Genomic DNA, 18,284 nt, shown 5'->3' with positions numbered 1-18,284 from the left:
GAAAACAGGCACAGAGGCACTGAAAGAGGATTTCACCCATCTAATGAACACACTAGACAAGACAAATATCAAGATGTATCCATCAGTGGACCAATTGCATGCTTTTGCAGAGGACAAGAAGCCTTCAGTCGACTCCTTCAGACATTAAGCACCCCCACAGCCCAAATGGAATGATAAAAAAATAAAAAAAAATAAAACAAATAATATATATATATTGTACTTTTTTTTATTTTATTTTTTACTAATAGTCGACTAACGGCAAATTTTGGCCAATCATAGTTGGCTATCCAAATCCTTAGTCGGGGACAGCCCTAATGCACGTTCAATCACACAAGTAAATATATATGCACATTTAATCACACAAGTAAATATATATATGCATGTTCAATCACACAAGTGAATATACAGTATATGCACATTCAATCACACAAGTAAATATATATGCATGTTCAATCACACAAGTAAATATATATGCATGTTCAATCACACAATTGAACAACAAAAGACCATGTCTCGTAATACAGTATATGCACGTTTAATCACCCAAGTAAAAATATATATGCATGTTCAATCACACAAGTAATTATATATGCACATTAGGGATGGGCACGGGTAATGTTTTCCCAGATCGAGTTGCATGAATTACTCGAGTAGTGCTCAAGTACTTCCAAGAAATAAGTTTTTAGAATGCATCTTAAAGAGCGTGGCAGCAGCAATAACAATTCACAGCAATATACCCGATGCTCAATGCGTATTATCAGTCAAAACAGTCGGCTACCATTTGTAATAATTCTATGACTCAGTCTGCAGCAGGTCGCTCCGCTCATGGAACAGTGCGTCTGTATCAATAGTCTATGAACGCTACACGAAGTGGGAGACATGTTGTTGGCACAATTTGGAAATGCAATAAAAAAGCTAGCTGTATTCCAACGCAACAAACCTTTTGTGGTAACGTTAGGATAGTGGCTCTCCATGCTCCATAGCTTTCAGTGTTGTCTTCCTGCAACAACTCACACCTTGCGGCATTTCAGAGCAATATTTGTTCATATTTGTTCATAATATGGTGTGTTCAGTGGCAAAAACCAGCACTTTTGCGATTGGTATTTTGATACGCACGTTCAATCACACACAGCGCCGGACACAAGAAAATATATCCCTACATCAAGTTACATCTAATGTAATGTAATCTAATGTCCAGAGTTTGAGAAGCCCTGTGATACACATAACTACTACACTTAATACTATAACTATGACTATACTATAGGTGAGGAGATAACAGTGGACATAATGAAACCTATGATCCTAATCCTCTTATATATTCCCTCATTGGCTTAACTTCTTGTCAATTAAATTGATTGGCAATTAAACTGCTCCTCATTTTGCTGGGGAGCTCCAGAACCCCCCCCCCCCCCCCCCCCCCCTCATGTTGAGAACCACTAGATCAGCGGTTCTCAAACTACGGGTCGCATCCCAAAGTGAGGTTGCGGGTAGGTGACAGTGCATTAGCAAAAAAATATAAAAAAAAAAAAAACGAGAAAGAAAACGACCAGCCCAACTTGGATTGAGTTTTCCACCTGGCAGCTGTGTGTATTTGCCATGTCTCGCCCCTTCATCAACGGAGGCCGACACAGTATTCCAATACACAACTCACTACATCCTGCGCATTTATAATCACGGAGACCATGTCTCGTCTTTTGTGTGTAACCTTGACACTCAGGTTTGTTGTCAGAAGCGCGGAGAGAGAGAGAAGAAGCGCAGATTTTCCTTGCAGACAAAAATAACCCATTGGCGGAGAAATGGGCTGATAATGAATGGCTGGCATATCTTGCCGAGATCTTTGACCGCCTAAATGCGTTGAATCTGGGACTACAAGGTTGGGACACAGACCTGTTTGGACTCGGAACTCCGTTTGTGGCACTCCAGGATAATCAGCAGAGATTTTATGGTATTTACTCAGCTTGATGGCTTTTTGGAGGAACAGAATGTTGCAAAACATTATTTGAAGCCCACCATCTGTAGCCACATAGAAGGGCTCATTGAACAATTTCGGAACTATTGCACGGAGAGCACAGACCATTTGGACAACTAGATCCTAGATCCGTTCATTACGCATGACGCAACAGGCCTCCCACTGTCTGAGCAGGAGGCGCAAATTGATCTTTCGCGTGACGAGAAAGTCAAGTTCACTGGACAGGCCAGACTTTCGGCACTGACATTAAAGAATAAATACAGATCTCGCCTCAGAGTAGAAGCGGATCTGCGCCTCTTTCTCAGCACAACGCAGCCACATATCATGGAACTGTTCAAATGTTTTTTTATTCTTGAAAAGCACATTTTCTTTTCTTTTTTTATGTTCTGGCAATTTCATTTTCTAATAAATATGCATGATCAAGTTCAACAACGTGTGCTTTTATTTTGATATTCCTTATTTCCATGTTGAAATTACCCGGTACATTAACTCATTCACGGCCAGCCGTTTTATCCATCCTTGTACTCAATGGGCCACCGCTTTAAAATATAGGGATTTTCACTGTGCGTCGCAGTGTTTGCAGGGCATATATATATCTATATTCTATATTATAGCTATGGAGACAATACTATGGCTCATTTGACAGTAACTATCCCTCGTCCAACATGTGAAAAAGAATACATTTTTTCATGTATACGTTCGCGTGTTATACCGTGGTGAATATTGTATATTGTGATCCTGGCTAATTCCTGGTAACTGCGTTATGGAGCGATATGCGAATTTTGCTAAAAACTCGCCTGGACACGCTACTATTTCCAAATCAAAGGTATATAATAGTTTTTTTGATGCTTTGATCGCCAGCAACGGCATTCGTTTTGAATACTACATACTAGGGCTGCAACTAATGACTAATTTGGTAGTCGACTAATCTGCCGATTATTTTTTCGATTAGTCGACTAATCGAAAACCAATGTAAACAACAACAAAAAAATTACCTATCTTTGTTAAAGTGGCTTCTCAGCTCTGGTCCAGCTGAAGACAGCAGAGGAACAGATTGGACATTGAGCATGACCTCAGAGTTGCTTGTCTACCATCACCCCAGACTTTGAGACTCTTGTCAGGACCAAACAACAACATCATAACATGATGATCCCATAGCAAATTAAAATAATGACTCATGAAACATTTGAATTTGGATCTTTAAGCCACTTTAAATGAAAATGTATTTGAAGAACAATACAGCAATCACTCATAACAAGATAAATAAATTAAATAATACAAATTAAAGTGGAAGTGTACTTTAAATAACTTTTGTTTGCTGTGTGTGAGAGGAGTCCGTGTGTATGTGTGTGTGTCTTACTCTGATCGCTGTGTGAGTGAGAGGAGTGTGTGTACTGTGTAATTTGTGTGTGTGTCTTACTCTGATCGCAGTGTGAGTGAGAGGTGTGTACTGTGTAATTTGTGTATGTGTGTGTGTCTTACTCTGATCGCTGTGTGTGAGTGAGAGGAGTGTGAATGTGTGTGTGTCTTACTCTGATCGCTGTGTGTGAGAGAGAGGAGTGTGAATGTGTGTGTGTCTTACTCTGATCGCTGTGTGTGAGTGAGAGGAGTGTGTATGTGTGTGTGTCTTACTCTGATCGCTGTGTGTGAGTGAGAGGAGTGTGTATGTGTGTGTCTTACTCTGATCGCTGTGTGTGAGTGAGAGGAGTGCGTGTGTAATGTATTGTGTGTCTAGTCTGATCATCATCTCCTGCAGGGGAACAATGTTTTCAATGTCCAAAATTTGCTATGGGATCATCATGTTATGATGTTGTCTGGAACCCTGAGAAGCCACTCTCACAAAGATAGGTAGTGCGACTAATCGACGCAACAATTTCTCGTCGACGATTTTTTATAATCGACATCGTCGATTATGTCGACTAATCGTTGCAGCCCTACTACATACGTTGATCGGCTGGATCGATATGAAATCATTGTAGGATCAAGGTGGAATTGACGTCAGATAGTCCTTACCTTTGATCTGGGTTATTCCAAAAAGAATATTCCAATTGTCTGATCGCGATTTCCAGTATTGATGTCGATCGGGTCCCTCACATGAAGTGGCACAAGATATGCCTCAAGTGTGCTGAACGCGTTTTCGAAGTGCTCGGATGAAGCGATTTACTTGGCTGGTCTAAATTCTTCGCCCGGACGACATTAGATGTGACACACAGTGTGAAATAAGGTTTCAAATGGTGGGCGATACTGCCACCTAGCAGGATTCGGCCGGTATTGCACTCTCGGGGTCTCAGAATGATTTCCTATGGTAACACAGAGGTCTGTGAGCCTGTAATGAATAAAAAAATCGAATAAAAGAAAAAACTGCCAAAACCTGACTATACTCGGGTATGGCGCTCAACCGCTGGCGAGATAACCCGACTTTACTCGGGTATGGTGCTGAATGAGTTAAGTGAGGGGTTGCAAAAATAAATCATAAATAAAAGGGTCGTGGTATAAAAAAGTTTGTTTAATCAACACATTTGTAAAAGTGTACATCTTCCCACATAATATAGGGAATTAAATGACAGATTGACAAACAAAGCCTTGCTTAGCTATGACCAAACCAACCGATGAGAAGGCAAGTAGTTCCATGTAGACTTTTCCAAAAGTGTTTTTGTTATTGTATATTTAGTTTATTGACCTGTTCTGTTCTGTTCTCTTGTGTTCTGCTCCATCAGTACGTCAAAGCCCACAGCCTTCCATCTGATGTTGGGAAAACATACAGAGGTGAGACTGACTACATACATACTATATAAATACTGCCAGTGTTGCGTTGCTGATATCAAAGCTGGTTGCACGCTGTTTTAATGACGCCACGTGCACGCAAGTGTGTGCGCTCCTGCGCATGCGCATAAATGTTCCCTCGCATAAGCACAGACTAAAGACAGTGCCTAATTGCCTCTACGAATGGAATGTAACACATTTCATTCACAAGTTTTGTGTGAATGTATCTGAGAACGTATTTGAACACACCTGACGACCGGCGCTATTGTTATGCAAAGTAGTACTTAGCGAGTTGGCGCATCAGTCGAGTGCAGCGCATTCCTGTGTGCACGCACGTGCACATCTGTGCATGTGCGTGCGCGTGCACATCTGTGCATGTGCGTGCGCGTGCTTCTGCTCACAGAGCCGCGTCCCATGAGCAACGCACCTCTGCATACTGCATGCATACTATATATATACATACTACATACATACTATATATATGTACATACTATATATACAGACTACATACATACTATATATACATACTGCATGCATACTATATATACATACTATATATACAGACTACATTCATATTATATATATGTACATACTATATATACAGACTACATACATACTATATACCTACTGTATGCATACTACATATATACTATATATACAGACTACATACATACTATATATACAGACTATACACGCTATACATACTACATATATACTATATATACAGACTACATACATGCTATATATACACTACATACATACTATATATACAAACAACATACATACTATATATCAGGGTTTCTATTAGCAATTATTTTGTCCGACCAACATGGTTGACATGATTCTAATTCACAGGCCAAATGTAAAATCGAACGGCTATATCATGTGATACACATGCGGTCATAGAGACATGCATGAAAACATGGTTAGGCTTACCGTTTTGACGGAAGGTATTACTGTCCCTTTGTTCATAGTTAAAGTAGAACCTAATGTAAACGTGCCTTTGCAGCAACAGCAGCTTTGCGGATGGAAACGTATTTGTCACTTCAGTTCATTCTCTCTTTTCCTGCAGAGACTGCCACAGTGTCAATCCTGTCCTACAAACTGATACTCCTCATTGAAATTGAATTAAAAACTGACGTAGACAGACAGACATAATTAATCAATGTAACGTAAGCTGCAGCCTAATATGGGAAGTAATGTTAATCATAAGTACTTATCAGTCACAGGCAGAGTCTTCAATAATCTATATGTAGTCTAATACATCACTCCTGGGATGTGTATGGAGTGCTTTTAGTACTCTTAACATTAGTAATTCATGTCCATTTAAATCCCAAACTGAGTGGGACTACGATAGAGATGATTAAACAGCAATTGAGTGTGAGAATTGCGCCACAGGAGGTGTATATGTCTCTCACTCACTCTGTATCTATCTATCTATCTATCTATCTATCTATCTATCTATCTATCTATCTATCTATCTATCTATCTATCTATCTATCTATCTATCTATCTATCTATCTATCTATCTATCTATCTATCTATCTATCTATCTATCTATCTATCTATCTCACACTCTATCTCTCTCTATATATATCACACTGTATCTCTCCATCTGTGTGTCTGTGTCTCTATCACGCTCTCTCATTCTCTCTCTCTCTCTCTCTCTCTCTCTCTCTCTCTCTCTCTCTCTCTCTCTCTCTCTCTCTCTCTCTCTCTCTCTCTCTCTCTCTCTCTCTCTCTCTCTCTCTCTCTCTCTCTCACCAGGCGCAGACAGGGAGCTGCAGACAGTCAGGCAGTTGATGGTGAATTTCCTTCAGAACCACACAACCCTGGACTGGCCTGATAGATGTCCTCCCTTAGAACCATACAGGTACCAACACATCTAGAACCATCCACATATCTATATATAGAACCATACAGGTACCAACACACCTGGTCAGTTATACAAAATATCAAATTTGAATATTGTCCCATCATCACAGTATATTATCATATACATTATAGTATATTACATTACAGTACATTACATTACAGTACATTACAGTACATCACAATACATCACAGTACAGTACATCACAGTACAGTACATTATAGAACATCACAGTATATCACAGTGCAGTACATCACATTACATTATTGTACATTACAGTACATCACAGTACATCACATTACAGTACACCACAGTACATTACAGTACATCACAGTACATCACATTGCAGTACATCACAGTACATCACATTACAGTACATCACAGTACATCACATTGCAGTACATCACAGTACATCACATTACAGTACACCACAGTACATTACAGTACATCATAGTACATCACATCAGTCTTCCAGGACACAATGGTTTAATACTGGTATAAATGGCACCATGTAGTTTTATGGTGGTCAGGTCAGTTTATTAACCAATTCTCAATGTGTCTGTCTATCTGTCTATCTGTCTATCTGTCTATCTGTCTGTCTGGCTGGCTGGCTGGCTTTGTGTCTGTAGTTCTGCGGAGCTCCTTCCCCTGCTGGGCCAGAAGAGGGACCACTACACAGCCATCATCGTAGAGCAGCCACAGTCCTATGTAGGCCGAGAGGTAGGAGTTCATAGCTGGGGTTCTGATCCTCCCAGAACAAACTAAATGTACTTCCTAACAACCCATTTAACACTTTGAATGCCCATCACGAGATATCTCGGGTTATCAGCCCGCCCCCTGAATGCCCATCACGAGAATTCTTGTTTTATTTTTTTTATTAGCGATCTGAATTCATATTTCATCAACCGAGTCTACCGTTGGTAAACCTGCCCCGCCAGGCGCTCTGATGTGAAGAAAAAAACGTGATCGGGATCGGGGCCGATCACGTGATTTTCCGAAGATCGGGATCGGCACAAAAAAAATAAAAAATAAACCTGCCAATTATTTTTTTCCCTTTTTTTTTCCTTTTTTTTTTAAATTCAACAAACATGACCATGTTCACGTCTTAAACTCATACTGAGGCCTTAGTTTTGGTTTTAAATTGCATATCATCATTCATTTATTTATTGTCACACAGAGCAGAAGAATTTTGCCAAAACAAACCAATAGTATCCAGCTGCAGAACGGCAGACCAGCCACAATCTCAGACCCAAATAATCTTTTTTATTCATTATTATTTTTTCCCCCCAATTTCTCACATTAGTTAACTTCATAAATCATTTGATGTATAATTAAATCAAAGGAAATGCGTTTGGGTCTGAGAGTGTGGCTGGTCTGCCGTTCTGCAGCTGGATACTATTGGTTTGTTTTGGCAGAATTCTTCTGCTCTGTGTGACAATAAATAAATTAATGATGATATGCAATTTAAAACCAAAACTAAGGCCTCAGTATGAGTTTAAGACGTGAACATGGTCATGTTTGTTGAATAAAAAAATTTAAAAAATCTATCGGATCGGGAAATATCGGTATCGGTAGATACTCAAAATCACATGATCGGGATCGGATCGGGAGCAAAAAAACGTGATCGGGACATGTTTTACAGTATACGCGTTGGATCAATAAAAGGATCGATTTTTGGAATGGCGATCAGGAATTGGAATAATCCATTTGGATACCATCTGATCTCAGGTAAGGAATCTATTTTAGCAGTCTTAGGATAATCAGACCTGTTTTCACGGAGATATAAGCTTTTCCCCTGTAAGGAATCTATTTTAGCAGTCTTAGGATAATCAGACCTGTTTTCACGGAGATATAAGCTTTTCCCCTATATGTGATATGGCTGTTTGACTGTAACAGCGATCAGGAACTGAGAGAATCTATTTTCAGCTCGCGGCACCAGCGTGCTGCACACGTACACATATACTATCGATAATCTAGCGTTGATTTGAAAACGATTCATAAATAGGCAGAACATTTTTCTAGAATATTACAGTACAGGGCGATTATCATGGAATTTTTTTCCCCCTTGAAAACGAGGGCTTTTCAAAATGCTATAAAACGGAAATGAACCGATAAAAAAACAATCTGCTTCGACAATGTTGACTGGAAATGAGTCATTGATAAGCGACGGGCAGATTAGACACATAATTTAAAACATAGATTAGGCGATATTAATGCTAACATTGAAGTGGATGGTGGGCATTCAAGCACTAAATGTGCGCCCCCTGCTGGGCACTGAAAGTGTTAAAAGAGGCTGTAAATTACCTTACACTATTCAGTAATCTAGCTTCCTTTAGTTCTGCTGCTGGTTGGAGACTAGGAGACTAGGTGTGTGTATTTAACAGGTGGTACTGGAGACTAGAAGACTAGGTGTGTGTATTTAACAGGTGGTACTGGAGACTAGGAGACTAGGTGTGTGTATTTAACAGGTGGTACTGGAGACTAGGAGACTAGGTGTGTGTATTTAACAGGTGCGTGTGCGTGTGTGTACCAGGTCATTCTGGACCTGCTACAGTACAATGGTGTGGTAGTGAGAAGGGCTCTGTCTACAGATCGCCCTCTGCTGGACACATTGGGAATCACAACCTTCCCCTCTGCCTACCTGCTGCTTCCCAATGGAACACACACACCTCTGCATGTGTGAGTTACACACAAACACACACACACACACAAACATTGTCTTTATCCAGTTTTGGTGAAATGAAAGTTTAAATATATATTCTTTTTTCCTCTTCTCTGTCTGTCTGTCTCTCTCTGTCTCTCTCTCTCTCTCTCCTTTCTCTCTTCTGCTCCCCTATTTCTCTCTCCATCTCTCTCTCCTTCCTGTCCCTCTTTGTCTGTCCGTCTCCTCCTCTCTCCTCTGCCCCCCCCCTCTCTCTCTCTCTCTCCATCTCTCTTTTTCTCTCTCCAGTCAGAAGCGGTTGCGTTTCTTCTTCTCCTCCTTCCTGAAGCTGTTACCAGGCGTACAGCGCAGACAGGCCAGTAGCAGTACGGTGCTTGGCCAGATTGGGGTGCTGCAGGACAGACAGACCTCAGATCAGTGGAGAGACATTGACAGGTCAGTAGAAACAGAAGGTTTTGTAGGGTAGAAACTAGGGGTGTAACGACGCATCGATTAATCGAAATGCATCGATTCTAATGTGTTCGATTCGATGCATCGATTTGAATATGTTAGAATAGATTATAATCGAAATTAATTTAAAAAAAATAATAATTAAAAAAAATAATAATGTTTTTTTGTGTTTGTATTGTTTTTATTGACCTATAGTTCATTCATGCTGAGTGAATCAGTTCCCCCAGCCACACTTGTGTATTCAATTTTTTTGGGGGAATTAGAAAATTTATAAAAAATTTATAAAAAATTTATCGAATCGAATCGTGGTCAAATGAAGAGAGAGTTTAAGATGCTGCATCGCCGCTCTCTGAGTTCAACTAGTTTAAGATGCTGCATCGCCTCTCTCTGAGTTCAGCTAGTTTAAGATGCTGCATCACATCTCAGTTCTCAGAACTCACAGTTCTAACTGATCTGGAGTCAGATTCAGATGTCAGTATGTTTATATGGTTGGTCTCAGTCAGTTTCAGATGTCAATATGTTTATATGTTAACAGTTCTAAGGTATATATGGCTGACCTCGAGTCAGCCCTCCACTACCTGCTGAGAGTAGAGCTGGCATCCCATAATACTCTGGAGGGGGAGGAGCTTAATACCTTCAAAGACTTTGTCACTGTGGTTGCCAAGGTAACACACACACACACACACACACACACACACACACACACACACACACACACACACACTAGGGCTGTCAACAAATATTCTATATTCAAATGAATAATTAACGTCTAAAAACATACATTCAATTGTGAAAATGTATATTTGATTGTGAAAAACGTCTCTCCTGGGCCTGAATGAGCTGCATGACGGACAGGAAACGCGCAACGTCACTTTCATTTAGCGGAGTGAGAATTAAATGTAGTATTTCTTGACTACAGCATAGCATGATGGCAGAGAGTTCAAAACCAGTTCAGTCCAACTCGGCCAAGGAGAGAGTCTAAAAAGCCCTGTTTGGAAATACTTCCCATTTTGGTCACTAGATGGAAAACTTGTGGAACCTTGAGAGATACACACACGCGCACATACATACATATATTTAAGCATTACATCACGCGCAGGCGTGATGAGAATTAGAGCATGCCTAGGGGTGGTCGTTAAGCCCGAGGCGCAGCCGAGGGTCGTTAGACCCCCCTAGGCATGCTCTAATTCTCATAACGCACAACTGAGCGTGGTGTAATGGCTTTTATACAATTGGCGCATTCATCCAACCTTATTGCTATACAATAAACACACATTAATTGAAGATTTATTGACAACCATCAGCAGAAAAAGTAGTTCCAAAAAAAATAAAAATACGTTGCCTCCGTGTGTAGAAGCAGCGCTGTTTCAAGGCATTCCATCTAAGAATGAAGTGAGCGTGTGTTATTGGAATGATTGATTGATTGAAAATGTTATTACAGATAGACAGTGCTTACATCTTTATACAATTGCCGAATTCATCCAACCTTATTGCTATACAATAAACACACATTAATTGAAGCATAATGGAGATTTATTCACAAAAAACCATTCGCAGAGAAAGTAGGTTAAAAAAAAGGGAGAATTTCTTTTTTTGAACCTACTTTCTATAGAAGCAGCTCGGAGGCGCGCTGTTTTAAGTGAGCGTGTGTTATTTGATTGATTGATTGAAAATTGTATTAACACTTTGAGTGCCAACAACGAGAAAACTCGTTAGTTCATGCCATGCGTTGAGTGCCAACCGACGAGAAATCTCGTTTTTTAATCGTTATTTTTTTTATTATTGATTTCCATACATTTTTCATCAATCTAGCCTCATGTTACCAGTGGGGATCTGTCTGAGCTCGAACAGGGAAAATACCGCCCCCTATCGTCTCTCCGGATGGTATTGCACCCCATTGGATTGGACTGAATGAAATGGATGGGAAAAAAAGAGTCCGGATTCCACATTTTATTTGTCAGGCATGTAATCCGAGCCAAACCCACTCATTGCAGAGCCGCAGAACAGCGTGGAATATGTGTTTTGACCAGCCAGCGTTGGATCAATAAACGCGATCGATATTTGCAATGGCGATCAGGAATTGGAATAATCTTTTTGGAGAACATCTGATCTGAGGTAAGGAATCTATTTTACCAGTCTTGGGATAATCAGAGCTGTTTTCACCTATATATCAACGTGTCCCATATGTGTGTGTGTGTGCTGATCAGGAAATAAGATAATCGATTTTCAGCCCGCTTCTATAGCGTGCATAAGTACACATATACTATCGATAATCTAGCGTTTATTTGAAAACGATTCATAAATAGGCCGAAAAATGACAACGTGTTTTGTGTATTACAGTAAAGCGTGATTCCTGCAGAATATCTTTTTTTTCTGAAAGTTTCAAAAAACGAGCGTTTTTCAAAATGGTATAAAACGGAAATGAACCGATTAAAAAAACAATCCGTGTCAACAATGTTGACTGCAAACAAGACATTGATAAGCCACGGGTGTATTAGACACATAGCCATAATTTAAGATATAGTTTATGCGTTCGCAAATATGATCGCCCTCCATTGACTACAGCGTTGGCATTCAAGCGCCTATTTCTGGCACCCCCTGCTGGCACGGAAAGTGTTAATGTCCGCCTTGTTTCGAACTGGTTATGCTTAGGCCCTCTTTCGAAGTCGGTTATGCTTAGAGTTTGGAATCAGGGCTGGTGGTCTATCGCCCTGCTCTAAAGATAAACTCTAAGCATAACCGACTTCGAAAGAGGGCCTAAGCATAACCAGTTTGAAACAAGGCGGACATTAATAAAATGTTCAATCAATCAATCAATCATTCCAATAACACACGCTCACTTCATTCTTAGATGGCATGCACCTCCGAGCTGCTTCAAAGCATGCCGTCTAACAGTGAAGTGAGCGTGTGTTATTGGATTGATTGATTGATTGATTGCTTGAAATTTTTATTAACAGTGAAATGAGTGTCCTTTTGACGAATGGCATCTAACAACAGACTTCCCGCGATTTATATTTTGTTCCACAATGAGTCATTACCAACCAATTACATAATCCAACATTGTGTAAGAAACTAACACATTCCACATGACAGAATCGTTTTTGAATGAGTCGTTATGACGCTATGAACACATCCATTCGTAAAGATTATTGTCCGCCATCTTGGTTTATTTTCTTTTTCTTTTTTCTTTTTTTATCAACTTTTTCTCCCCATTTTCTATTTTTCTCCCATCCCAATTTCGTATTATCCAATTCTACCCTCCCTTGTCTCGAACGTTGTTAGACCATGCCTCCCACTGGTCGGCTGCAATGTGGACGAAGCCTTGCATCACGTGTCCCCTCCGGTACACGAGGAGGCAGCCGTCGCATCTTTTCACCTGCACAGCGCAATCTCTCAGTGGCGAGCAGTAACGCGTGGGAGGCTCACGCTGCCCCCGATACTTCCTGATTCTGCTGTACAGGCGCACCAACTGACCTGTAGGAGTCGCTGTCCACAACGTCCGATCCCCACCCACCGGCTTTCCCACCCCCTAATACTGCCAATTGTATTAGTATGAACGACCAGCCAAGCCGGAAGCAACGCCGAGAGCTGGGCTCGAACGCAGCATCTCCTGCGTTAGTGGCGAGCGCCTTGCCCACTGTGCCACTTAGCCGCCCTTTGGTTTCATTTCTAAAAACTCGAACTGGCGTTGTGATTGTAATTCGGTTGTGGGCGGGTTCTGGGATCACGAGCGTGTGTTATGAGAAATAACCACGTCTAACTTGACTGTTTCAGCCAATCAGAATCAAGAAATGTGCATGCCATTGTATAAACATACATACATACATACATACATACATACATACATACATACATACATACATACATACATACATACATACATACATACATACATACATACATACATACATACATACATACAGTACATACATACATACATACATACATACATACATTTTGTTCAAGAGGAAGAGGTTGAATGACGTCTCCATGTTTGTCTCTGTCTCTGTCTCTCTCTCTCTCTCTCTCTCTCTCTCTCTCTCTCTCTCTCTCTCTCTCTCTCTCTCTCTCTCTCTCTTTCTAGTTGTATCCAGGTCGTGGTTGTGTAGTGAAGCTACTAGAGACTCTATTAGAATGGATGCTCAGTCTTCCTCTGGAGAAGATTCCTTATAACGCCGTCCTGGACCTGGTGAACAACAAGATGAGGGTCAGACTCACAACCACACTCACACTCACACACACACACACACAGTAGAGCGGTCGTCTGGTAATCGGAAGGTTCCCGGTTCGATTCACGCTCCTTGAGCAAGACACTTTACCCCTAATTGTTCCCGATGAGTAGGTTAGTTATGAGGTAGTAGATCATTTATATGAGATGGTAGGTTAGTTATATAAGGTGGTAGGTTAGTTATATAAGGTGGTAGGTTAGTTAAATGAGGTGGTAGGTCAGTTATATAAGGTGGTAGGTTAGTTATATAAGGTGGTAGGTTAGTTACAATATATGAGGTGGTAGGTTAGTTAAATGAGGTGGTAGGTCAGTTATATAAGGTGGTAGATTAGTTATATGAGGTGGTAGGTTAGTTATATAAGGTGGTAGGTTAGTTATATAAGATGGTAGGTTAGTTATATAAGATGGTAGGTTAGTTACAGTATATGAGGTGGTAGGTTAGTTATATAAGGTGGTAGGCTAGTTATATAAGCAGCAGGCATTAAAGCGTTCCGTCTTGAGACGGATATCCGTCAATTTGATTCGGAGTTCCGTCATTTGATTCGGAGTCGTGACGGATTTGAACCTGGTATAATATGATTTGTAGATGCATACAGATTGAAACTAAATTGAGCCAATCAGAGGCGTCAAATATCATGAAAAAGGGCATTTTGACCATTCTAACCAATCAAACGTGAGCTTGACGCACACACACGCTGCTCGCAGTGCCCTCCCCCTCACAGACCCGTCCCATTCGCACCGAAGATAGCAAGCGTGCAGGTCCTCTTTTAACACCACTGAAGCATTAAACAATGGCCCAGTAAACTATTCACTTTAGTTTAATACATGAGGTGTTGTCTAACGTTATCTAGCTGGCTAGCTGATAGCTCATAACATAATTGAAATTCGTTTTTTGCAGCTGTGGCTAACGTTAGCTAGCTACCGATCTTCGGCTGGCTAACGTTAGCTACCTAGCAACTGTAGCTAGCTAATACGGTCTGCGCTGGCTGGCTAACTTTTAATTCGCAATGGAGTGGAGCTAACTAACTGTACAAATCGATGTGATTGGCTGAGACTGTATTTTGTACGGTTGGCTGCCTGGCTGTTGTGGATTCGGGTAGCCAGCTAGCAGCTAACATCAACACTCTGTTGACACTCTGAGCTACATTTACATTTACATTTACATTTAGTCATTTAGCTGACGCTTTTATCCAAAGCGACTTACAAGTTCTGTGCGACAAGACAGCAAGAAGGGTATAACTCTATCAGCTGAGTAACAATGTTCATCAAAGTGTTGCGTGTTACAGTGTAGGTTAGTTTATTAGGACAAGTGCATGACATTAAGGTTAGTCGTTTTTTTTTTTTTTTTTTGTTTGCCGACAGCAATGTAACAAACAATATGGTCCATGCGGAACCCTTATCCCCAACACATAGTTCCATGTGTGAATAATGTTGAGCCACCACAAAAGATGAATCCAAAGTTTAATATAGTAAGAATAGTACTAGGCTATAACACATCTTTGCAAGTAGATTACATTAGCAAAATGCCCTTTTGACATGTAGCCTACATATTCTGAAGTATTTTTTATTCTGTACTTAGTTTTAAAGTGGTCAGACAGTTCCCTCTGTGTGTAATACAGACAGTTCCCATAAGGTGCACAACGGACTATAAAACCATGTGGACAATACAGACAATACGGAAAGACTTAAGTTTTGTGGACACTTTCTCGCTTTCAACCACTAAAAGGTGCGCATCTGTATGCTTGCTTACTTTGTATTTTCTTTTTCTAATTGAACACCAGCAAACGGCATTTCATAGGTGCGCACCTGTTGTACTCTCATATCTGCTTTCCGGGCTCAGTATAGGAGCTGGCGAGGTTTTCGTTAATACTACAGACACTGTCTTATATCTAATTTGTTTGTTGTTTTGTCTTATGAGCTGGGTTAATAATACTGTAGATTCCACGGGAATCATGCAGTGAACGACGCCAATAAGGGCGCTTCCGACAACTAAAGGTGTGTATCTGTATGCTTGCTTATTTTGTATTTTCTTTTTCGGATTGAACGCCAGCAAACGGCATTTAGGTGCGCACCTGTTGTACTGTTATATCTGCTTTTTTGGGTCAGCTAGGACCTAGCGATGTTTTCGTTAACACTACAGACACTGTTTTATATCTATTTTGGTTTGATGTTTTGTCTTATGGGCTGGGTTAATAATACAGACTGTCTGTAGATTCCACAAGAATCATGCAGTGATCGACGCCAATGAGAGGATGTGTCACTTTGTATTACTTCGCAGTAACTGCTAACGAAGCACTTTAACGCATCAGCTTCTATTTCTATGCTGTGTTTTCTCCATGACGGCGTTGTTTTGTATTACAGGAAACCCGTTCCGAATCGTATGTCTTGCTGTACCAGCCTCATTATAATACAATGGTGTTGCGCTTAGCGAATACGGGATCACTGGTCTGTTTTAATGGCTGTGGTTTACATTTTTTCCTATGGTATGGTCCGTCTGTGCGAGGTTAAACAGAGCGGGCCATGTCTATGTTATGTGGATACAGACAGTCAGCTCATACTATTGTCACGCTCGCACGTAGTGTTTTATTTTGAAGGGCTGTTCCCTATTCCATTCACTTCCTGGACCAAACCAATGAGGCTCTTTACAAGAGGGCATTTCAGGGACTCTAGAGTGCCTTTTGATGGACTATCCATCTATTCTATTCTTGACCATTATTTTCAATGGTATGCATGTCATGCTGCCGTAAATCCAGTGTTTTAATTTTAACAAGAAGTTGTTTTGTTTTGTTTCTTTTGTTTACTAGAGAAGGTAAAAGATTGATTGTGGTTAGACTGGTTAGTATTATTACTGTTTTAGTATTACACGGTTCTGGTAAGGCTCAGCCCCACAGGGTAAGCTTTGAATATAGTTTTGTTAGAGGAGGAAAGACAAGTAGAGGTTTCTGCAGTCTCTCATTTTGGGAGGGGCCGGCAGGGGGGTCTTGGGATGTTTTGTGTTTTGTGTTCGTATCCTTGTTTTCTTTTGTGTTTTTTGTTCATCTGTCTTTAATGGTGCATTGTTTTTATAGAGGGTTACTGTCAATTAAAGGGCTCTGTGCCTGAGCTGTCTGTGACCAGGAGGTAATTATGTCTTGTTTTATACCACGGTATGGCTGTAATCCTAATAAACTGCTGGGGGCAACTACAAAATTTACAACATGGAACACCAAAGGGATTAATCACCCAGTGAAACGCAGTAAAATATTTGCACACTTATCAAAATTGCAAACAGATGTAGCCTTTTGAACTGAAACACATTTGCTTAATAAGAATCATAATATGCTGAAGAGGGGGGGCTTTTCGCAGATTTTTCATTCCAAATTTGATGCCAAATTCATAGAGATGTGCAGTTTATACAATCAAAGGTGATATAGCCAAGCTCAGGGACCTGGGCTTGAACTATGACCTCTGCCAGTGGGTCCTGGACTTCCTGACGGGCAGACCCCAGGTGGTAAGAGCAGGCAACTGCACCTCCTCATCCATCACGCTCAACATAGGGGCCCCCCAGGGCTGTGTTCTGAGCCCCCTCCTCTACTCCCTGTACACACATGACTGCGTGGCACAGCGGAACAACAACACAATCATCAAATTTGCTGATGACACAGTAGTGGTGGGCCTGATCTCTGCCAACGACGAGAGGGCCTACCTGGAAGAGGTAGAGAATCTGTCACAGTGGTGTCAGGAGAACTGCCTCTCCCTGAACGTCAGCAAAACAAAAGAGATGATTGTGGACTTCAGGAGGTCGGGGGTCAAGGACTACAGCCCCCTCAGCATCGACGGGGCACCGGTTGAGAGAGTGAACAGTTTCAAGTACCTCGGAGCCCACATATCCGAGGACTTGACATGGACCACACACATTGACAGTGTTGTGAAGAAGGCACGACAACGCCTCTACTTCCTCAGGCGCTTAAGGAAGTTCCAAGTCAGTCAGAAGATCCTTAGGAACTTCTACTTGTGTACAATAGAGAGCATCCTGACTGGCAACATCACCTCCTGGTTTGGGAATAGCACTGCACAAGACCGTAGCAGACTACAAAGAGTGACACGTTCAGCCGAACGCACAATTGGAGGGGGGCTTCCCACCCTCCAGAACATTTACAACAAGCGGTGCAGGGGGAAGGCTAAGAGAATTATTAAGGACTCGAGCCACCTGAACAACTGCCTCTTTGAACTGCTGCGGTCAGGCAAGCGATACCGGAGTCTTAAGGCGAGCACAGAAAGACTCAGAAGAAGCTTCTATCCCCAGGCCATCAGGCTGCTAAACGAACAATAAACACTATGCAACAACCATCAAATGCAC

General features: G+C 41.1%; 1 protein-coding gene across 1 annotated transcript in view; it reads left to right on the top strand.

Annotated features, from left to right (window-relative positions):
- The window catches only part of qsox2 (quiescin Q6 sulfhydryl oxidase 2), a 129,267-nt gene that overhangs the window by 80,748 nt on the left and 30,235 nt on the right, over positions 1-18,284 (top strand). Inside the window, exons 3-9 of the mRNA XM_084338178.1 lie at positions 4,687-4,735; positions 6,500-6,605; positions 7,235-7,325; positions 9,139-9,284; positions 9,556-9,702; positions 10,253-10,382; positions 13,802-13,924. Of these exons, the coding sequence (XP_084194304.1) occupies positions 4,687-4,735; positions 6,500-6,605; positions 7,235-7,325; positions 9,139-9,284; positions 9,556-9,702; positions 10,253-10,382; positions 13,802-13,924 (792 nt within the window). The remainder of the gene's footprint in view (positions 1-4,686; positions 4,736-6,499; positions 6,606-7,234; positions 7,326-9,138; positions 9,285-9,555; positions 9,703-10,252; positions 10,383-13,801; positions 13,925-18,284) is intronic.

The sequence above is a fragment of the Notolepis coatsorum genome, assembly GCF_963971535.1.
Source record: "Notolepis coatsorum genome assembly, chromosome: 2".
Lineage (NCBI taxonomy): Eukaryota > Metazoa > Chordata > Actinopteri > Aulopiformes > Paralepididae > Notolepis > Notolepis coatsorum.
The sequence above is the reverse complement of the archived record's forward strand: the minus strand, read 5'-3'. Positions and strand labels throughout refer to the sequence as shown.